Source organism: Bombus bifarius, unplaced genomic scaffold (genome assembly GCF_011952205.1).
Source record: "Bombus bifarius isolate JDL3187 unplaced genomic scaffold, Bbif_JDL3187 scf7180000008297, whole genome shotgun sequence".
In the NCBI taxonomy this organism is placed as follows: Eukaryota; Metazoa; Arthropoda; class Insecta; order Hymenoptera; family Apidae; genus Bombus; species Bombus bifarius.
In genome coordinates, this window is record NW_022884576.1 from 1,786 (window position 1) to 25,797 (window position 24,012).

General features: G+C 42.6%; 1 protein-coding gene across 1 annotated transcript; it reads left to right on the forward strand.

Annotated features, from left to right (window-relative positions):
• The first annotated feature begins 9,414 nt into the window (after positions 1-9,414).
• On the forward strand, positions 9,415-10,353 carry LOC117212453. The gene is made up of 2 exons (XM_033457309.1): positions 9,415-10,067; positions 10,147-10,353. The coding sequence occupies exons 1-2, from the start codon at positions 9,564-9,566 to the stop codon at positions 10,351-10,353; spliced, it is 711 nt and encodes a 236-aa protein (XP_033313200.1). The 5' UTR covers positions 9,415-9,563.
• The last annotated feature ends 13,659 nt before the right edge of the window (positions 10,354-24,012 follow it).

Consider the following 24,012-nt stretch of genomic DNA (forward strand, 5'->3'; position numbering starts at 1 on the left):
TAGAAGAATGTGAAATAACGGGAGGACCAAAGGACATAGGAAAAACGCTAAACGAGACTGGAGAAGGTTTAGCGGAATTGAAAACGATAATAGAGAAGAGAAGGGCAAACGACAAGAAGGAGGCACAGCAAGGAGGCTAAAGACCAAAGTTGCAATAGTGCTTAGTCATTAGTTGCTATTTTATGGTTCCTAATTTTTAGTCTTTAGAGGTAGAATGAGTAAGGTAGTGCAGTAGAATAGAGTGGAAAAGAGGGAAGGTAGATATATAAGAAGAGAAATAGACATAAGAGATGTAAAACCGAGAGTTCGTCCAAAGTTGAAAGGTACGGAGTAAGCAATAATAATAAATAATAATAACAATACAAGTGTTGCACTTTAACGATAATGATACAGCAAGTGACGATCCTTTAGCAAAAATATGACCAGTAATCGATAAATTACGAATGCAGAAAATGCGATGTCGGATTATGTATCGATAATTGTTTTGAAATGTTTCACACACAACTGAATTATTAACGCGTGTTATATTTACTAAATTTAGTTTTCTAGTTTATTACCCGAATTCCAGTTTATTGCAAATTTCGATGTTTATAATAAATAATTAATACTAAAAAAATAACGCTCTTGAATCATTTAATCTCGTGCAAAAGAATTACTATAACTTATTACGATTTGCGCTTTGAATAGTCAATCAACAGAGTTCAGTTTAGCGAAAAAGTACTCAGTCCACAGCGATCGTCAGCGCTGGCCGCGCGCCGTCCGTACGGACCGTATAGGCCGCGAGTGTTCAGCACTCTAAGGGTTAATAAGTATAATTGTAGTGACATTGAATGTAATGAAGATACTGTTGACGAGATTTTACAAGAATTGGTCATTGAGGAAGAAAGAAGGACTGATGGTACGAAGGAAAGTACAATTCAATTTGGTGAATGGAATGAACTTAGTGGTCGGCAGAAGTCAGTTTCTTTCCCCGAGACAGGTGGCCTCATTGGGCAATCACCTGGCGTTATCAATCCATATAATGTGTTTCAGCTGTTCGTAGATGATGAAATAATAAAATAACTTGTATCAGAAAATTACAGCAAGGAATCCTGGGTTCAGCACCCCATAATTTCGGGCATACACCAGTGCAATCTGTAGTCAATAATATATTTTTTCGTTATCGGTAGAACATTTTCTCTTGATTTTATTGATACATTGGATTAATCACTTCTTAAAAGTTACTCATTGTTGAAACAACATCAAAACGTTTTACGTAATATATTTCGAACATCCAAACGATCGTATGCCAAAAGTCTGTTAAATCCATTAACAGTGAAACGATATTTCATATACGGCTGCAAGAATTAGCAATAGATCGGCTTAAGGTATAATTGCCAATCTGTTAAAAATTAGAAATCGTGGCTCGGAATTTTCTTTGAAAATGTACTGTTAGGAATAGTTTAGACCCTTTCAAAATGTAAGAAATAAAAAAAGTATTATGTTTGAAAATGGACTAATCGATTCCGAGGAAAATGAAAATAATTTCAACCTGCCTAAAAGACGGCGAAGAAATATATGCAGCACGTAAGAATCGGAATCGGAGTGAATTGAAGGACAACCAGGAAGGAATACCAAGGACAACAATTGCAATGTAACATGGACATCTAAAAATTTCAAGCCAAAAATTCATCCATTTTCCTCAAAAAATTCGGGAGTAGGAAAGAAAATACGCAGATCCTCACCAATTATAAATTACTTTGAGCTATTGATTTCTGAAGAGCTCGTACAGTACATTGTAGATGAGACAAATTATTATCGGACTCAAAAAATTTTAAAATATTGACATTCTCAAAAACAGTTTAGAAAATTATTTTAAAGAAAAACAGGAGAACTTTTATCGAGGCGGGATAATGGCCCTAGCAGAAAAATGAGAAGAAGTTCTACAACCAGAACTACCTTAACATATGTAACATCTCGAAAAACGGCACGAACTTAAGAGATGAGCTAATAATAATAACTTGGAATCAAAGAAAATACGACAGTAGACGAACTGTACTGTTTTTTCGCGTTGTCATTGTTGATGGCATGTAATAAAAAGCTAACAATACAAGAGTATTGGACTAACGATAAATATTTACGAAGCAGTATTTTTGGCGAAATAATGTGCAGAGATCGCTATCTTTCATTACTAAGGATGATACACTTTACACACGATCTTGGGCGCACTGATGATCGTCTAGGTAAATTAAAAGATGTAATGAATATGCTACGAAAATCATTCAGTGACGCATTTCATCCGTATCAAGGACTTTGTATTGACGAAAGCTTGATGTTGTACAAAGACCGCTTATCTTTCGAGCAGTACGTTCCGTCAAAGAGAAGTCGGTTTGGTATAAAATTGTATATGCTCTGTGATTGTAAAACAGGCTACGTGCAGGACCTTATAGTTTATGGCGGAAACTCAACAATTGTAGAAAGTGAAATCACGGGGATTGAAAAATCGAGTGCAATAGTCCTGTCCATTTTGAAACCATACATTGGAAAAGGTCACACAGTTTATCTAGACAACTTTTATTCGAGTCCAGCGTTATTTACCTCTCTACACAAGAATGGTACCAATGCATGCGGGACTGTGAGTAAAAGACTGCAAGGAATGCCGAAGTTTGAAGAGCATTTGAAAAAAGGAGAGGGATGTTTTGGTACATCAAATAGTTTACTAGTGATAAAGCGGATAGACAAAAAGAAGTTTATATGATTACAACTATGCATACTGCAGATTTTGCAGCAGTGTCTAGGTATGTAAGTTATAATAAATCAATGGGCATAATAGGCAAAGTTGATATGATTCTAAGAACTGTTAATTCAACGCGTTAATCGTTGAAGTGGTACAGCAAATTTTTCTTCCACCTCATAAGACATTCGTGTGTGGAATGCATATTGTGTTTATAAGCAAAATCGAGGAGGAAGCATTTCCATGGCAAAATTTCAGTTAGGGTTAATAAAACAAATAATCGCAAAGTACCTGCACAATATAGTTCGGCATCAAAGCCGACCCGCTGACAATCCAATGAGGTTAGCAGATAGACCTGTAGCGGCACGCGAGCAGGATAAATTCAAATCTTATTGCTGTTTTGTTTCGGAGTATCATGACCGTTAAGGTCACGGGTATTGCAAGGAGTAACTAAATCCGTGCAAATCAATGTCGCGACTGCTTTCAACCATCAAACGCAGTCGAGTTCAAACTTTCCGCCCGCCGACTGTACCCCCAACCGGTATAAATAAACAAAGGAAATGACGAGCGACAGAGTTCAGCGATGGCAGCGTAAGCATACCGACGCATCATAGTGTATACGGAGTCTCTTGCGCGCGTATTTATTTCGATTGATTATTATACCTGGACTTGCGCTTTGTATCAAAGTATATCTTTAATAAAGTGCATATAGATCGTTATTAGTGATATTTGAATAGATCCATCCTCTACAGACCTTTTCCCTCATTCTATAGGCCAAACAATAAAAACCGAAAACGAAGATGTGTGGTTTGTAGAAAAAATGATAAAATCCGAATCACGATATGAGTGTAACGATTGCAATGTTGGCTTATGTATAGATCCTTGTTTGCTTTTCGCAATTAATTACATTAAGCATTTCATCGTAAAGTCCTGTAAATATGTAAATGCCTATATTACCTGTAATTTTGTAAGCCTTTCATATTAAAGATGCAAATTATACTTATCATATTGGAGCAAAGATTGTTTTATTCAGCACAGTTGTTATTTAAGACTTAGGGAAACACACTCCGCTGATTTTATATAAAAGACGATACTACGACTACTTTTTCAAGTGATTGGTAAAGATTAGGTAACAGTAACTACAAGCTACGTCTGATCAACGAAACGTAATAATTCATTTACATTAACATCAATAGTGTACAGAATATTTTATAATAATTGTGTTTTAAAACAATGTTTACTGTTTTGCACGTTTCGTCAGAAACGTTTATGATAGCATGTAAATGTCAGGGAAACGAGACTGTCAATAAAAGCACTGATTGTCCACTGTTTCGTAGGTATCATTTGTTTGTGTGATAAAGGTTTGTCGTTGCGGCAAATTGCAGAGAAATGTCGTGTCGGTCATAACATAGTTGCAAGAATAAGAAAAAGGTATGTTAGTGCACCAATTTCTTCACAAAACGGTAGACCGCGACTTATTTCGGATACAGCAGCACGTGAAATTGCACACTGTATTCAGTCGGATAATTACAAAACACCAAAAATTGCTGCTCAGGAAATCGAAATAAGTGCTAGCGAATGGACCATTCGTCGCTCTTTAAAAAGAATTGATTTACGAAGGATTGGAAGGAAAAGGAAAGTAACCAGCTCTTTCAAACAAAAATATTAAATTACAAAAACAATTTGTTGACACCTACAAAGAATTGAAAGAAGAACAACGAAGATTGGAAGAGAGTTATGTGGAGTGACGAAAGAAAAATTAACAGATTTGAATCCGACGGAAGGTCCTGGTATTGGACTTCATCCGAGAATTAATGATCAACCAGGTGGTATAAAACAAACTATGAAATTTGGAGGTGGCTCAATTATGTGTTGGGGTTGCTTTACTCACAGAGGTGTTGGCCCCTTGACCGGGACAGGGTGACACCAGGATGGAGAAACTTGAGGACGACCTGGCGACACCAAACAAATAAGATATCATGAATTCGAGTAAACAGAGTAAAAACGTTTACAGCGCAGGGGAGGGAGACCCCGGTACCGGTGCAGTCTGGTTAGTCAAGTGGGCACAACTGCGTCGTCATCTCACGACCACGACCGTTCGAGGGTGGACCGCCAGGCCCCCGGACGTGTTTCTGCGCCTGGCGAGGCGGAAAAACAGAGGTTACGGAGAAATCTCCAAGAAGGATGACGAGAGGTTCGCTGAGAACCGCGGACAAGTCGAAGTGCGTTTTTCTCGCTCCGGCCATGGTAGACGATGCCACGACACCGATGGCAGGAGCACTACGGACGCGAGCAAAGTCCGACGACGAGGAGTCGGTCGCCTAGATCGCGTCGCGCTCATCGCTGGCTTCGACGGCGTCCATTTGAAAACGAAGGATGATCGTGATCACAACCCCGGGCGTGCCCGAAAAACTAGCAATCCTAATAAGGACGAGCTCGGCCTAATAAGGAGTTGGCTCGGCGGACGTCAGCGCCGGGCTAACTATGCACGTCTCGAAAATCATGTGGTTTGCGACGACATAGTCTAACCTCAAAGGAACGTACATAAATGCCCTCAAAGACGCGGCGAGCTACATCACCGCCGCGTAGAAGAGCGAATCGTCGAGGAGGGCGGGACCAGCGCGCGACAGCGACACAGGAGCCACGAGGCTCGTGGAAGCAATAAGGCTGCCGCGCTGGAGGAGGAAAACGCAGGCCTTCGCCAAGAACTGACGAAATGGGCTGCTCGCGCTCACGCGTGCCCGCGGTGCACCAGCCCGGCGTCCGAATATGGCCGTCCTCCGCGGGAGGGTAAGAGCGACAGGTTACGCATCGATGCCCTAGAGAGGGTAGTGCAAGAGTTGAGACCTTCTTACTTATGAGCGTTTCGGGGGTCGACGACAACGCACCCCCGAGGCACGTCGAAGCACGGACCGCTCCGCCACTCGCCGCGCCACCCAAGCAGCGTCGCTCCCGAGGGAGCAGGAGGGTGGTGAGTGGAGAGTGGTAGAAACTAAGAAGCAGAGGTGGGCAAGCTGTTCGAGAGGATAATCGTCGCCAGTCTGGAGGCCCATATGACGGAGAGGATGCCCGGATAACACGACAGCCAATTTTGCCGAGGCCGCTCGACGGTGGACGCGGTGAGAAGGGTGAGGTCCATGGCCGAAAACAGAGTGTTCCGAGAAGGGGTGGCGTTGGCGGTCTCTCTGGGCATCATGTACGCCTTCAACTCTATTCCTTGGGCCAGGATAGTGGAGGCACTGCGATACTTCGAGGTACCGGCGTCGGAGTCATCCGGGCATACCTGGGCGAGAGGTGGATCACATACAACGGGAAAAGAACGGAGAAGAGAGAAGACAAGTCGAGCGCGGCGTTCCGCAGGGTTCGGTGCTGGGACCTATACTGTGGATCACGACCTACCGAACATCGGCGGAGCAGATTCGGGAGTCCGCCGACTCTACGAGGGAGTGGTCAGGTCCCGAGTCTTTTACGGGACTCCCGTTTGGGCCGAAGACCTGATGGCGAGTCGCCGCAGCCTGACCTTGCTGCGGAGGCTGCAGAGGACGACCGCCATCCGCATAGCAAGCGAAAATCCTTTAGAAAGCAGCGCGTTATTTTCTGCTTTAAGTCGTGCTCTAGAGGGTTCTGAAACGCAATGATTTATGCAAGTACTGGCCGGTGCAGATAACACCTGACCAACATTTAAAGAACTTCTTACTACGCGGATTGGTGGCAAAGAGACAACAACCTAAGCGTTAATGAAGATGTTAATGAAAATAGCAGCAGCACACCGAAATGAAACTATAATTCCAATAACGAGCGCCGGATCGACTTCTGCGTAACGGAAGCTTCACTTGGTAGGTTAACTCACCTGAGTGAATCGATTCGATTTTACTTCGATTGTGAAGCTGAGTGCCTTGAAATTTTCCGGCAAAAAAATAACTAATAACTATATTAGCAATCAGAGGAATAAGAGATACTTGTATTAAATGTACATCACAAATTTTGTCCGTTGTACGTATTGATGGATTTACATTGCAGATAGTTTTTCATGTCCTTGCAGATAGTTACTTAAAATATATCGTGATTGACCATGAAATTTTAAGTCAAAGTTTGGCCACACAAAATGGCCGTGGTATGTATAAGACAAGAACAATTAATATTTGTAACAAAGCCACTGAAAACGAGATCAATATGAATGATGTCCACACTGATGTTATTGGAGATGACAAAAATCGTCTATGACAAAAGATGTTTAATAATCACGTTAAATGGTAAAACCCTGTTAAATTAACACTTGTACATATAATTGAAAATATAAACCTCATTGAACGACAACGATGGCTTGTCCTAATGAAGATACGCAACGCGCTCCTAGAACTAGCTTCAACCCGACAAACCCGACATCAGAAGTGGGATAAGTGTCGTCCAGAACCAGGCAAGAGCATATAACTATCATGCGTGAGTTAATACAGACGCCTGTGCCAAATCCGGGCGCGGAATCTAAAAATCTATCGCTACAGTGTTTTAATCCTGAAATCGCGGGTTCCGACCAAGCTGCATGGTGCGCAGTTGTCAATCTGATCATGAAAGAAAATCCTTTACTAGGCAGTGCGTTATATTCCGCTTTAAGTTGTGCTCTAGTAGGTTCTGCAGCACAATGGCTCACGCAAGTACTGGTTGGAAGAGATATTACTTGGTCAAAATTTAAAGACCTTTCTACTGCGCGTTTTGGTGGCACAGAAACAACTACCTCAGCGCTAATCCCACCGTCACACAGCTTCGGCAATTCACTGGTCTAGATTCGTATTTCCGAAAATTTGTCCCCAAATTTTCGCAAGTAATGGTGCCTTTATATACGCTTAAATCAAACAACAAAAACAGCCTGGACAGAGAAACACGAAAAGCGTAGACCAAAGGTAACTTCCGTTCTAACTGACGAACCGGTATTAATGATGATTGATCCTAATTATCCGATTGAATTACATACTGACGCTAGTTCTGACGGATATGGGGCTATTTTAATGCATAATGTCGAGGGGAAAAATAGGGTCGTTGAATATTACAGCAAAACGATCAGTCCTGCGGAATCCAGAAAAATATTTATATGAACTAGAGAAACGTCTCTAACGCTAACGAGCAGTTGTAAAAGCTGTCAAACATTTCCGACACCATTTGCACGGGCTAGAATCCCTAATTGTTACCGAATGTAATTCGTTGAAAGCCTCCAGCAACAACGTAAATCTAAACGACCGGGTCTATAGGTGGTGGGCTTATTTACAAACGTTCAATTATGATATTATATATCGGGAAGATAAATCGTGGCCCACGTAGATTTTCGCAAATCCCGTAGAATTGGATCAACGTTCAATCAATGAAATCGTGGAGAAAGAAATTAAACTTACTGAAATCTTGGAAGATTGGTTAGTAGCGGAACAACGTCGATCTCCAAATTATAGAAATCGTCAAATTACAAAACGATGAGCTTGCAGACGCTATCGCGAATACTTACGGACTACGATCTGGCACCCTTTATCGTAAGATACAAAAAAAGGCAGAACTCTCTGCTTGCCCATTGTCCCCAGAGGTTTTATGTGGTCCGTTATTAATCATGCGCACTAGTCAATTATGCACTTAGTTCGGGATAAAACACTCGAGAAGTTGTATGAGTATTACTGGTTCAAAGGAATGACGAAATATGTTTGTAAATTCGTAGAGAACTGTCATACTTGTCAAGTTTCTAAGTTTATTGCTGCCCGACAATATTGAAAAAAGAGAAATAGATATCACCGATGTAAGCCAGCAGATAATGAAGAATATAGAGATTAGCGCTAAATATGATAAAGATAGATTTGGCAAAATTAAATCTAAAGTAGTTAGATTTAATCTTCGTGATTTTGTATTGCGCAAAAATGAGGAAAGAAATCAAACTAAGTTAGATCCAAAATTCAAGGGGCCATTTGTGATAGCAGAGATTTTGGAAGAAGACAGATATATTTTAAAAACATTAGATAAACGAGCATATAAATACAGTCACGACGGATTGAGGAAAATGCCACAGAGTTGCATCCCTGTTGAGTTGGATGTCTGCAGTGATGACAATGGCAGTGACAATGACGATATGAGTACACCGATCCCACAGAAACATAAGCACTGTGACCATAACATCTAGCATAGTGTCATTACATACATCCAATGTCTAGAAAAGTGATCTAGAGAAGCGAAATTCATTCAGATACGAAATCGAAAATTGTCTGTCATGTCCTTACAGTCTGACTGATAATCCACAGAGAAACGAAATAATTATCTCTTCACTAATTCACATTGAATTTCCCATATCGGAGCACCATATTTTAACGTCGACGAAATTTTTAAGACGATCATATCAGGAAAACAAGGAATCATAAATTCACAAATTACAGAACCTAAACAATTCTTAACAACACTCGACCAAATAACAAAACAAAACTTTATGAGTAACCATATCGAACCTTCAGTTGAAAACTTTCAACTAATTCTAGATCTAAGTAAACTAAAATTATGGACAAATGATAACAAACTTATATATACGATAACTGTGCCACTTTTAGAAGATAACGAGTGGAAAATAACAAAAATTTATCCGATACCTTTCAAGCAAAACTCTGTATTTATCATACCTATAGTAGAAACTGACTTAATACTGTCCAACTCGGAACAATACACCTTTGTCGATAGCCACTACTTAAATAAATATTGTAAACGAACGGCAATCGTCCACATTTGTAAGAGAACTCAACCAAGCCACAATAGAATCAATTCACCTGAATGTAGAATCGAATTAATTAATAATCAACAGACAGTAAAAACTTGCCCAACGGCCGTATTCAAGATGGAAGAATTGTCGTTCGTACCCTTACAGACTGAAAATCATTATATCATTATCCCTACGAAAAATATGCAGATCGACGTATTATGTAAAACACATAAAATCTTAGAAATCAAACAACCGAGTTTAATTAGCAGCAAAACCGGATGTATAATAACACACGAGCGCAATATTATGAAAATAGGAGAAACACATAAAAATATTTCTTACGAAATCAAAATTAAAAATAGTTCACACAGTTTCAAAGAAATAGACATTCCAACGCTAGAAGAAATATTAGAAACGGCTCCAAAAGTAACTCACAATTTTAATCAATGTAAAGCCAACCTCGATACGTTACAGACACAAGTCAATAGCTTACAATTTGAACGGCGTATAAACTCACTCAGAGAATATGGCACTTCAACATTACAAATATTAGGACACATAGCCCTAGGACTAGGAACAGTATATATATTATATAAATGTAAACTTTTCGAATGTCTAAGTCGAGTAATTCCTAAAAATGTATGTATCAGAATACTTTGCCCGACCGCTCACGTAAATGATATGCATGAAATACCAACCACGCCAATTCTTCCATCAGCCCACGGGACCGTCACTTTCCAAAACATTACAGGAAATGAAGATAACGGAATCATTCAAAACAGACGACCCACCAGAGCCATACGCTTCAACGGAGCAAAGCGAATCTAAGAAGGGGGAATATCACACGCTCAAGGAGGGCCACCCGCTCAGAAGCAGTGATCAAATAGCCAAAACTTCCTACAAGCCACTACTATCGAAACAATAACTAAATAGTAACTGAATAGCCGCCTCTGATATACATCCGACGATAACCCCTCCAAAGGGATTAAAACCTCCATATAAAAACCCTCCTAAATAAGCGATCACACATTATTCTGTTGTAGCAGTTTGAACCTTCACTGTATTGAATTTATACGATAAAAATTCCATCATTTTATAGGTAGTTCAATTTCTTCACCTTACTCGTGAAACGTTCGGACTGCGACGCGAGAAGATCACCGGCGATCTATCGGTTTCGTGATTTCTTGCGTCTTCGACGTGACAAGAGAATATTGGTCTACGGACGAACCGTTAAAAAGCAATATTTTCCGCAAAATAATGTACGAAATCGATACATGATATTATTACAGTAATGTTGCAGTAACACTAATTGGCATACAAGATCTACGCAGGGATACTAGACGAACGACTGAATGTCGAGATTGAAGACAAATTGGAAGAGAGCCAATTTGGATTCAGAAACGGAAAAGGAGTGACCGACGCGGTTTATGTGATAAACCATCTCGTCAATTCTAGATAGTTAAGTAAAGAAAAAGGGAAATTATATGCCTGCTTTGCGGACTTACGAGCGGCGAGAGGCTAAACAGAGAGAATCTGGAGGAGAAAATGGGGAAAATGGGGATTAGCGAAAAACTAATCCGAAGGATTCGAGAAATATACGAAGAAACAAGAAACCTAGTGAGAGTCAACACCCACAACACAGGAGAATTTTGGACTGTGAGGGGAGTCAGACAAAGGCGCCCGATAAGGAAGATGTACACCTCCAGCATGCATGTGGCAGGACTGGAAGAAGAACTAAGGAAAGGGCAAGCTCGGGGCATAGTGGTAGGAGGAAGAAAATTGTGGTCACTAACATATGCAGACGATATTGTGCTGATGGCGGACAGGAAAAAGGAGCTAAAAGAAATGTTAAAGAGGCTCAAAAAATTGTCAAAGCAAGCCGAATTAGAACTGAGCACGGAAAAGACCAAAATAGTAGTCTTTGAAAAGAGAAGGAACGAAAGGAGGCAAAGAGAATGGAAAGGAGGAGAGCAAGAATTAGAAGAAGTGGACGAGATAAGATACCTAGGGTACATACTACAGAAAAACGGAAGTGACGAGAAGCACACACAAGACAGAAAAAAGAGATCAACAATAGCAATGAAGAAAACATGGTGCGTGGGAGAAAGAATATTCAAACAGGACTACAAAAGCAGAATGAAGATGTTTGGAGCACTGGTAGAGAGCGTGGCGCTGTTTGGAGCAGAGGTATGGAAGAAAGACTGGACAGAGTTCAAAGGGGATATGTGAAATGGATATTAGGCTTAAATATGACAACACCAAATTACATACTGGTAGAGGAGTGCAAATTAATAGAAATGAAAGAAAAAGCATTAAAAAGAGCAGCAAGGTACGAAGAGAAAGCCCTAGAATTAAAAAAGGAATTAGTAAAGGAGTGTATAAAGGGAAGAGAGAGAGAATGGGGGAATGGTCAGGAAGGGAAAAGAGCAAGAAAGAGAAAGAAGGGACTAGGAGAGGTGAGAAAAGGAGGGACGCAGATGGAAACAGGACGGGGGCAAGAAAAGATGACAGCAGACCAAATTATAGAAGAGAGAAGAAAGAGAGAAGCAGAAGAGAGGGGGAAAAGAATAAGGGAATCCAAATATAATACACGCTACAGAAACACAGCCGAAGAAAAATTACAAAAGTACGTAGAAGGGAGCATGAAGTGGAAGGACAGAAGAATACTGACAAGATTCAGATGCGGAAACGAGACCAAAGCAAGGGAATACTGGAAAGAAGAGGAGGAAAAAAGATGTAGACTATGCAGAAGGAAAGAAGAAGACATGTAATAGAAGAATGTGAAATAACGGGAGGACGAAAGGACATAGGAAAAACGCTAAACGAGACTGGAGAAGGTTTAGCGGAACTGAAAACGATAATAGAGAAGAGAAGGGCAAACGACAAGAAGGAGGCACAGCAAGGAGGCTAAAGACCAAAGTTGCAATAGTGTTTAGTCATTAGTTGCTATTTCATGGTTCCTAATTTTTAGTCTTTAGAGGTAGAATGAGTAAGGTAGTGCAGTAGAATAGAGTGGAAAAGAGGGAAGGTAGACATATAAGAAGAGAGATAGACATAAGAGATGTAAAACCGAGAGTTCGTCCAAAGTTGAAAGGTACGGAGTAAGCAATAATAATAAATAATAATAACAATACAAGTGTTGCACTTTAACGATAATGATACAGCAAGTGACGATCCTTTAGCAAAAATATGACCAGTAATCGATAAATTACGAATGCAGAAAATGCGAGGTCGGATTATGTATCGATAATTGTTTTGAAATGTTTCACACACAACTGAATTATTAACGCGTGTTATATTTACTAAATTTAGTTTTCTAGTTTATTACCCGAATTCCAGTTTATTGCAAATTTCGATGTTTATAATAAATAATTAATACTAAAAAATAACGCTCTTGAATCATTTAATCTCGTGCAAAAGAATTACTATAACTTATTACGATTTGCGCTTTGAATAGTCAATCAACAGAGTTCAGTTTAGCGAAAAAGTACTCAGTCCACAGCGATCGTCAGCGCTGGCCGCGCGCCGTCCGTACGGACCGTATAGGCCGCGAGTATTCAGCACTCTAAGGGTTAATAAGTATAATTGTAGTGACATTGAATGTAATGAAGATACTGTTGACGAAATTTTACAAGAATTGGTCATTGAGGAAGAAAGAAGGACTGATGGTACGAAGGAAAGTACAATTCAATTTGGTGAATGGAATGAACTTAGTGGTCGGCAGAAGTCAGTTTCTTTCCCCGAGACAGGTGGCCTCATTAGGAAATCACCTGGCGTTATTAATCCATATAATGTGTTTCAGCTGTTCGTAGATGATGAAATAATAAAATAACTTGTATCAGAAAATTACAGCAAGGAATCCTGGGTTCAGCACCCCATAATTTCGGGCATACACCAGTGCAATCTGTAGTCAATAATATATTTTTTCGTTATCGGTAGAACATTTTCTCTTGATTTTATTGATACATTGGATTAATCACTTCTTAAAAGTTACTCATTGTTGAAACAACATCAAAACGTTTTACGTAATATATTTCGAACATCCAAACGATCGTATGCCAAAAGTCTGTTAAATCCATTAACAGTGAAACGATATTTCATATACGGCTGCAAGAATTAGCAATAGATCGGCTTAAGGTATAATTGCCAATCTGTTAAAAATTAGAAATCGTGGCTCGGAATTTTCTTTGAAAATGTACTGTTAGGAATAGTTTAGACCCTTTCAAAATGTAAGAAATAAAAAAAGTATTATGTTTGAAAATGGACTAATCGATTCCGAGGAAAATGAAAATAATTTCAACCTGCCTAAAAGACGGCGAAGAAATATATGCAGCACGTAAGAATCGGAATCGGAGTGAATTGAAGATAATACCAAGGACAACAATTGCAATGCAACATGGACATCTAAAAATTTCAAGCCAAAAATTCATCCATTTTCCTCAAAAAATTCGGGAGTAGGAAAGAAAATACGCAGATCCTCACCAATAATAAATTACTTTGAGCTATTCATTTCTGAAGAGCTCGTACAGTACATTGTAGATGAGACAAATTATTATCGGACTCAAAAAATTTTAAAATATTGACATTCTCAAAAACAGCTTAGAAAATTATTTTAAAGAAAAACAGGAGAACTTTTATCGAGGCGGGATAATGGCCCTAGCAGAAAAATGAGAAGAAGTTCTACAATCAGAGGAGGATTACATTTATTCATGAAACTGAAAGGTATGTAAACTACCTTAACATATATAACAGCTCGAAAAACGGCACGAACTTATGGGATGAGCTAATAATAATAACTTGGAATCCAAGAAAATACGACAGTAGACGAACTGTACTGTTTTTTCGCGTTGTCATTGTTGATGGCATGTAATAAAAAGGTAACAATACAAGAGTATTGGACTAACGATAAATATTTACGAAGCAGTATTTTTGGCGAAATAATGTGCAGAGATCGCTATCTTTCATTACTAAGGATGATACACTTTACACACGATCTTGGGCGCACTGATGATCGTCTAGGTAAATTAAAAGATGTAATGAATATGCTACGAAAATCATTCAGTGACGCATTTCATCCGTATCAAGGACTTTGTATTGACGAAAGCTTGATGTTGTACAAAGACCGCTTATCTTTCGAGCAGTACGTTCCGTCAAAGAGAAGTCGGTTTGGTATAAAATTGTATATGCTCTGTGATTGTAAAACAGTCTACGTGCAGGACCTTATAGTTTATGGCGGAAAAAAAAAAATCGAGTGCAATAGTCCTGTCCATTTTGAAACCATACATTGGAAAAGGTCACACAGTTTATCTAGACAACTTTTATTCGAGTCCAGCGTTATTTACCTCTCTACACAAGAATGGTACCAATGCATGCGGGACTGTGAGTAAAAGACTGCAGGGAATGCCGAAGTTTGAAGAGCATTTGAAAAAAGGAGAGGGATGTTTTGGTACATCAAATAGTTTACTAGTGATAAAGCGGATAGACAAAAAGAAGTTTATATGATTACAACTATGCATACTGCAGATTTTGCAGCAGTGTCTAGGTATGTAAGTTATAATAAATCAATGGGCATAATAGGCAAAGTTGATATGATTCTAAGAACTGTTAATTCAACGCGTTAATCGTTGAAGTGGTACAGCAAATTTTTCTTCCACCTCATAAGACATTCGTGTGTGGAATGCATATTGTGTTTATAAGCAAAATCGAGGAGGAAGCATTTCCATGGCAAAATTTCAGTTAGGGTTAATAAAACAAATAATCGCAAAGTACCTGCACAATATAGTTCGGCATCAAAGCCGACCCGCTGACAATCCAATGAGGTTAGCAGATAGACCTGTAGCGGCACGCGAGCAGGATAAATTCAAATCTTATTGCTGTTTTGTTTCGGAGTATCATGACCGTTAAGGTCACGGGTATTGCAAGGAGTAACTAAATCCGTGCAAATCAATGTCGCGACTGCTTTCAACCATCAAACGCAGTCGAGTTCAAACTTTCCGCCCGCCGACTGTACCCCCAACCGGTATAAATAAACAAAGGAAATGACGAGCGACAGAGTTCAGCGATGGCAGCGTAAGCATACCGACGCATCATAGTGTATACGGAGTCTCTTGCGCGCGTATTTATTTCGATTGATTATTATACCTGGACTTGCGCTTTGTATCAAAGTATATCTTTAATAAAGTGCATATAGATCGTTATTAGTGATATTTGAATAGATCCATCCTCTACAGACCTTTTCCCTCATTCTATAGGCCAAACAATAAAAACCGAAAACGAAGATGTGTGGTTTGTAGAAAAAATGATAAAATCCGAATCACGATATGAGTGTAACGATTGCAATGTTGGCTTATGTATAGATCCTTGTTTGCTTTTCACAATTAATTACATTAAGCATTTCATCGTAAAGTCCTGTAAATATGTAAATGCCTATATTACCTGTAATTTTGTAAGCCTTTCATATTAAAGATGCAAATTATACTTATCATATTGGAGCAAAGATTGTTTTATTCAGCACAGTTGTTATTTAAGACTTAGGGAAACACACTCCGCTGATTTTATATAAAAGACGATACTACGACTAATTTTTCAAGTGATTGGTAAAGATTAGGTAACAGTAACTACAAGCTACGTCTGATCAACGAAACGTAATAATTCATTTTCATTAACATTAATAGTGTACAGAATATTTTATAATAATTGTGTTTTAAAACAATGTTTACTGTTTTGCACGTTTCGTCAGAAACGTTTATGATAGCATGTAAATGTCAGGGAAACGAGACTGTCAATAAAAGCACTGATTGTCCACTGTTTCGTAGGTATCATTTGTTTGTGTGATAAAGGTTTGTCGTTGCGGCAAATTGCAGAGAAATGTCGTGTCGGTCATAACATAGTTGCAAGAATAAGAAAAAGGTATGTTAGTGCACCAATTTCTTCACAAAACGGTAGACCGCGACTTATTTCGGATACAGCAGCACGTGAAATTGCACACTGTATTCAGTCGGATAGTTACAAAACACCAAAAATTGATGCTCAGGAAATCGAAATAAGTGAGAAGGGTGAGGTCCATGGCCGAAAACAGAGTGTTCCGAGAAGGGGTGGCGTTGGCGGTCTCTCTGGGCATCATGTACGCCTTCAACTCTATTCCTTGGGCCAGGATAGTGGAGGCACTGCGATACTTCGAGGTACCGGCGTCGGAGTCATCCGGGCATACCTGGGCGAGAGGTGGATCACATACAACGGGAAAAGAACGGAGAAGAGAGAAGACAAGTCGAGCGCGGCGTTCCGCAGGGTTCGGTGCTGGGACCTATACTGTGGATCACGACCTACCGAACATCGGCGGAGCAGATTCGGGAGTCCGCCGACTCTACGAGGGAGTGGTCAGGTCCCGAGTCTTTTACGGGACTCCCGTTTGGGCCGAAGACCTGATGGCGAGTCGCCGCAGCCTGACCTTGCTGCGGAGGCTGCAGAGGACGACCGCCATCCGCATAGCAAGCGAAAATCCTTTAGAAAGCAGCGCGTTATTTTCTGCTTTAAGTCGTGCTGTAGAGGGTTCTGAAACGCAATGATTTATGCAAGTACTGGCCGGTGCAGATAACACCTGACCAACATTTAAAGAACTTCTTACTACGCGGATTGGTGGCAAAGAGACAACAACATAGGCGCTTATGAAGATGTTAATGAAAATAGCAGCAGCACACCGAAATGAAACTATAATTCCAATAACGAGCGTCGGATCGACTTCTGCGTAACGGAAGCTTCACTTGGTAGGTTAACTCACCTGAGTGAATCGATTCGATTTTACTTCGACTGTGGAGCTGAGTGCCTTGAAATTTTCCGGCAAAAAAATAACTAATAACTATATTAGCAATCAGAGGAATAAGAGATACTTGTATTAAATGTACATCACAAATTTTGTCCGTTGTACGTATTGATGGATTTACATTGCAGATAATTTTTCATGTCCTTGCAGATAGTTATTTAAAACATATCGTGATTGACCATGAAATTTTAAGTCAAAGTTTGGCCACACAAAATGGCCGTGGTATGTATAAGACAAAAACAATTAATATCTGTAACAAAGCCACTGAAAACGAGATCAATATGAATGATGTCCACACTGATGTTATTGGAGATAACAAAAATCGTCTATGATAAAAGATGTTTAATAATCACGTTAAATGGTAAAACCCTGTTAAATTAACACTTGTACATATAATTGAAAATATAAACCTCATTGAACGACAACGATGGCTTGTCCTAATGAAGATACGCAACGCGCTCCTAGAACTAGCTTCAACCCGACAAACCCGACATCAGAAGTGGGATAAGTGTCGTCCAGAACCAGGCAAGAGCATATAACTATCATGCGTGAGTTAATACAGACGCTTGTGCCAAATCCGGGCGCGGAATCTAAAAATCTATCGCTACAGTGTTTTAATCCTGAAATCGCGGGTTCCGACCCAGCTGCATGGTGCGCAGTTGTCAATTTGATCATGAAACAAAATCCTTTACTAGGCAGTGCGTTATATTCCGCTTTAAGTTGTGCTCTAGTAGGTTCTGCAGCACAATGGCTCACGCAAGTACTGGTTGGAAGAGATATTACTTGGTCAAAATTTAAAGACCTTTCTACTGCGCGTTTTGGTGGCACAGAAACAGCTACCTCAGCGCTAATCCCACCGTCACACAGCTTCGGCAATTCATTGGTCTAGCTTCGTATTTCCGAAAATTTGTCCCCAAATTTTCGCAAGTAATGGTGCCTTTATATACGCTTAAATCAAACAACAAAAACAGCCTGGACAGAGAAACACGAAAAGCGTAGACCAAAGGTAACTTCCGTTCTAACAGACGAACCGGTATTAATGATGTTTGATCCTAATTATCCGATTGAATTACATACTGACGCTAGTTCTGACGGATATGGGGCTATTTTAATGCATAATGTCGAGGGAAAAAATAGGGTCGTTGAATATTACAGCAAAACGATCAGTCCTGCGGAATCCAGAAAAATATTTATATGAACTAGAGAAACGTCTCTAACGCTAACGAGCAGTTGTAAAAGCTGTCAAGCATTTCCGACACCATTTGCACGGGCTAGAATCCCTAATTGTTACCGACTGTAATTCGTTGAAAGCCTCCAGCAACAACGTAAATCTAAACGACCGGGTCTATAGGTGGTGGGCTTATTTACAAACGTTCAAATATGATATTATATATCGGGAAGATAAATCGTGGCCCACGTAGATTTTCGCGAATCCCGTAGAATTGGATCAACGTTCAATCAATGAAATCGTGGAGAAAGAAATTAAAATTACTGAAATCTCGGAAGATTGGTTAGTAGCTGAACTACGTCGCGATCTCCAAATTATAGAAATCGTCAAATTACAAAACGATGAGCTTGCAGACGCTATCGCGAATACTTACGGTCTACGATCTGGCACCCTTTATCGTAAGATACAAAAAAAGGCAGAACTCTCTGCTTGCCCATTGTCCCCAGAGGTTTTATGTGGTCCGTTATTAATCATGCGCACTAGTCAATTATGCACCTAGGTCGGGATGAAACACTCGAGAAGTTGTATGAGTATTACTGGTTCAAAGGAATGACGAAATATGTTTGTAAATTCGTAGAGAACTGTCATACTTGTCAAGTTTCTAAGTTTATTGCTGCCCGACAATATTGAAAAAAGAGAAATAGATATCACCGATGTAAGCCAGCAGATAATGAAGAATATAGAGATTAGCGCTAAATATGATAAAGATAGATTTGGCAAAATTAAATCTAAAGTAGTTAGATTTAATCTTCGTGATTTTGTATTGCGCAAAAATGAGGAAAGAAATCAAACTAAGTTAGATCCAAAATTCAAGGGTCCATTTGTGATAGCAGAGATTTTGGAAGAAGACAGATATATTTTAAAAACATTAGATAAACGAGCATATAAGTACAGTCACGACGGATTGAGGAAAATGCCAGAGAGCTGCATCCCTGTTGAGTTGGATGTCTGCAGTGATGACAATGGCAGTGACAATGACGATATGACTACACCGATCTCACAGAAACATAAGCACTGTGACCATAACATCTAGCATAGTGTCATTACATACATCCAATGTCTAGAAAAGTGATCTAGAGAAGCGAAATTCATTCAGATACGAAATCGAAAATTGTCTGTCATGTCGTTACAGTCTGACTGATAATCCACAGAGAAACGAAATAATTATCTCTTCACTAATTCACATTGAATTTCCCATATCGGAGCACCATATTTTAACGTCGTCGAAATTTTTAAGACGATCATATCAGGAAAACAAGGAATCATAAATTCACAAATTACAGAACCTAAGCAATTCTTAACAACACTCGACCAAATAACAAAACGAAACTTTATGAGTAACCATATCGAACCTTCAGTTGAAAACTTTCAACTAATTCTAGATCTAAGTAAACTAAAATTATGGACAAATATTAACAAACTTATATATGTGGGATAGTGTGACGTCAGGGAAGGAAGTGGCGTGAGGGGTAATTGTTTATTAGCGTTGTCGAGATATGTTGATGTTCTCAAGGAGTGTTGTGATCGTTACCAAGGTATGTTAAGGGAAAAATGAGCATGGAAAATGCTGTCAGAGTTGAATTTATCGTGGTCGTGCGAAGTTCGTTGTGTTGCTGTGTCGTAGAATTAGTGAGAAACGAATACGCGAAACGCGGTATTATATTCGATTTCGTATGAGTGCAACGATATTGTATTTATCATACTGTTTTCTATAAATTTATGAGATAACATCCCTACAAATTGGAGGCTCGTGCCGAGGATTTTTTAAACCACGCCAATCTAATACTTCGAGAAGCGGTGTTATAAAAGATCGTTAGCCGTTGCGAATAATATCGTGTGTATTCAAAGACATTATTGTAAAGTCTAAGACGGCAAATTGTGAAGAAGAATAATTACCTAGTGAAGAAAATCTAACGATGGACGAATTACGAAACAAGCTTGCTCAGATGAATCTACCGATATCTGGAGCAAGGTCAGTGCTGGTGGCCAGGCTACATAGAGCGCGCAGTGCAGGTCCAGCAAATCTTAAAGTACAAGTGAGTAGTGAAAGGTGCGTGGAGAAGCGAGGTACGGGGACGAAGCCAAAAAATAAGCATGGTCGAGATGTAGATGAAAGTCTCGAGAGGCTTAGGACGAAGGAATTGAGGGAACGTCTAGCAAGTATGGAGCTAGAGACGAGAGAAAGAAAAGCTGAATTACGTGAGCGACTACAGGCGGCCATGGAAGAGGAGGCATCGTCGAAAGTGACTACGAAAGTGAAACGGAAGACGATGAAGAAGGTGAAAGTGAACGCAGAAGGAACGCGCGAATTGAACTGTGACAAATGCTGTAGAAAGACACGTGGGCGTACAACATTAAGTTTTCAAGATGTCCAAGACACCTTAGAAGTTTTTACAGGCGAAAACAATGAAAATATCAATCAATGGCTCAAGACGTTTGAAGAAACGGCAAGCATGTGCATGTGGACAGAAGAGTAGAAAGTAATTTATACAAAAAAGTTGATGAGACAATCAGCAAAAATATTTGTGAATTATGAGTGCCAAGCTAGAACTTGGCGTAAATTAAAAACAGGACTAATAAAGGAATTTTCAAAGAATGTAATACTTGGCAAATACACCATAGATGGGATAGTGTGACGTCAGGGAAGGATGTGGAGTGGGGAGCACGAGGCGGGTATGAGTTCTCGGGGCGTAGGACCACGCCTTGGGAAACCCCGATGTATCTGACCCCTATAGTCGGGTGGCGGCTGGTCGGTGCCTTTGGTACCCGTCAGCTCGCCGATACGGTGCGGAGAATTTCGGAGAAGTTGGTGGGCCCATACCTGTCAAGACCACTCACCTCACCTTCTCGTGTGGCTCCCCGTCACCCTGCACCGGCCTTGACCGGTGTAGGGTGCGAAAGAGTGAGTGGCACCAGGACGGGAATCTCGAGGACGACCAGGCACAAATAAACAGAGAAAAAAGGATAAACGAACAAAAGAGAAATACGTTTACGGTGCAGGGGAGGGAGACCCCGGTACCGGTGCAGTCTGGTTAGTCAAGTGGGCACAACTGCGTCGTCATCTCACGACCACGACCGTTCGAGGGTGGACCGCCAGGCCCCCGGACGTGTTTCTGCGCCTGGCGAGGCAGAAAAACAGAGGTTACGGAGAAATCTCCAAGAAGGATGACGAGAGGTTCGCGGAGAACCGCGGACAAGTCGAAGTGCGTTTTTCTCGCTCCGGCCATTGTAGACGATGCCACGTCACCGATGGCAGGAGCACTACGGACGCGAGCAAAGTCCGACGACGAGGAGTCGGTCGCCTAGATCGCGTCGCGCTCATCGCTGGCTTCGACGGCGTCCATTTGAAAACGAAGGATGATCGTGATCACAACCCCGGGCGTGCCCGAAAAACAGCCTCCAAACAGGACGAAGCGAGATTCGTCGAACAGGTTGAAGAGCGAGTTTCTCGCCCCGGCCGCGGTGGACGACGACTTCGCAAGAATGCGGGCGCTGCCGAGGTCCGACGACGGGGAATCGGTCGCCTCGGTCGCCACGATGGCGTCGCGTTCGTCGACGACGTCGAGGAGCAAGAAGAGGAGAATCGCCGTGACCACTCCGGACGTGTCCGATGAGCTGGCGTTACTGATCAGGACGAGCTCCCCAGCGGACGTCAGTGCAGGGTTTACCATGCACGTCTCCCAGATAATGAGGGTTGCGACGACATCGTCGAACCTAAAGGGGACCTACATCAAGGCCCTGAAGGAGGCGGCCAGCTTCATCACGGCCGCATGGAAGCACGAGTCGTCCGTGAGGACGAGACCGACGCGCGACAGTGACACCGCAATGGCGAGGCTCACGGCGCTGGAGGATGAGAACGCCGCCCTTCGACGAGAGGTGTCGAAGCTGGCTGCTCGGGGCGGCGAGTGCCCGCGGTGTTCCGGCCATGCTTGCGAGACCGGCCGGGAGGACACGATTGACAGAGCGCGCTTCGTTGCCCTGGAACGGATGGTGAAGGAGATGAAACCATCCATCATCAGGGCCATCGAGGAACGGCTCTGGGGAGAACAACAACGACGACGACGTACCCCAGATGCCCGGCGCAGCACCGAGGGCTCTGCCATTCCCCAACCCACCCAACCGACATCGCTCCAGAGGGAGCAAGAGGGTGGAGAGTGGGTGGTGGTGGAGAAGAAGAGGAAGAAGAGAGGGAAGCGGAAGAAGACCGTGGCACCGCCGCCGCCGCCGCCGCAGGCGAGAGGAGGCCGGCAACAACAGCCGCGCGCTAGGACGACAGGCGCGTTGCCGCCGCCGTAACGAACAGGAGGCCGCCGCAGGTTCCCAAGTCGACGACGACGACGCTCCCGCGCGCACCGCGAACATCGGCGGTGACGCTGACGTTGAACGAAGGGGCGAGCATGTCCTACGCGGACGTGGTGGAGGCAGCCAGGGCGAAAGTGCCGCTCGCGGATCTCGGCGTGGCGTCCATCGAGATGAAAAAAGCGATGACGGGCGCCATTATCATCAGAGTCCCCGGCGACAAGGACAGGGAAAAGGCAACGCGGCTGGCGACGCGTCTGGCCGAGGTGCTGGACCCGGCGACCGTGAGAGTCGCCACGCCGACGAGGATGGCCGAACTGCGCCTGACCGGGATCGACATCTCGGTCAAGCAAGAGGAGCTACGACGGACACTGGCCGCGGCGGCGGGATGCGGCTGCGCGGAGGTGCAAGTCGGCGAGATCGGCGCGACCAGAGGCGGATTCGGGTCCGCGTGGATAAGATGTCCAGTGGCGGGGGCCCGGAAACTAGCCCAGGCAGGGAAGATAGCACTGGGCTGGTCGACCGCGAGGGTGACGGCTATACCTAAGCGGCCGCTGCAGTGCTTCAGGTGTCTGGAGCTCGGACACGTGCGAGCGACCTGCGTGTCCACGGTCGATCGCGGGCACCTGTGCTACAGGTGCGGCGGGAGCGGGCACCGCGCCAGAGGCTGTCCCGCCTCGGCGCCCAAATGCCCGCTGTGCGAGTCGCTTGGGGCTCCGTCGAACCACAGGATGGGCGGAGCGGCGTGCGCCCCGTCGACGACGAAGAGGAGGAAGAACAACGTCGACAAGAGGAGGAGACCCACCCGCGAGCCAGCGGCGGATGGGACCGTAGCCGTAGGCGAGACCGCGCTAGCAACAACAGCAGCAGCGACGGGTGGCCCGGAGGAGGCCATCGAGCTGACGTGATAAATTCAAGCGCCTGCTCCAGTGCAACGTCGGAAGATCAAGAAGGGCGCAGGATCTGCTCTTCCAGACGATCCGGGAGAGCGAGGTCGCCCTCGCCGCGGTGGCAGAGTCTCATCGCGTTCCCGACGCGCCCAACTGGATCGGGGACCTGAACGGGTTGGTGGCGATAACATGGACGCCAGCCTCGGGACCCCCCGGCGTCCCGCTGGATCGCGGCAGCGGTTTCGTGGCGGTCGAGTGGGCCGGAATAGCCGTGGTGGCGGTCTACGTCGCGCCCAATATCAGCTTGGCGGCGTTCGGGGACTTCTTGGACGGGGTCGGCGAATGCGT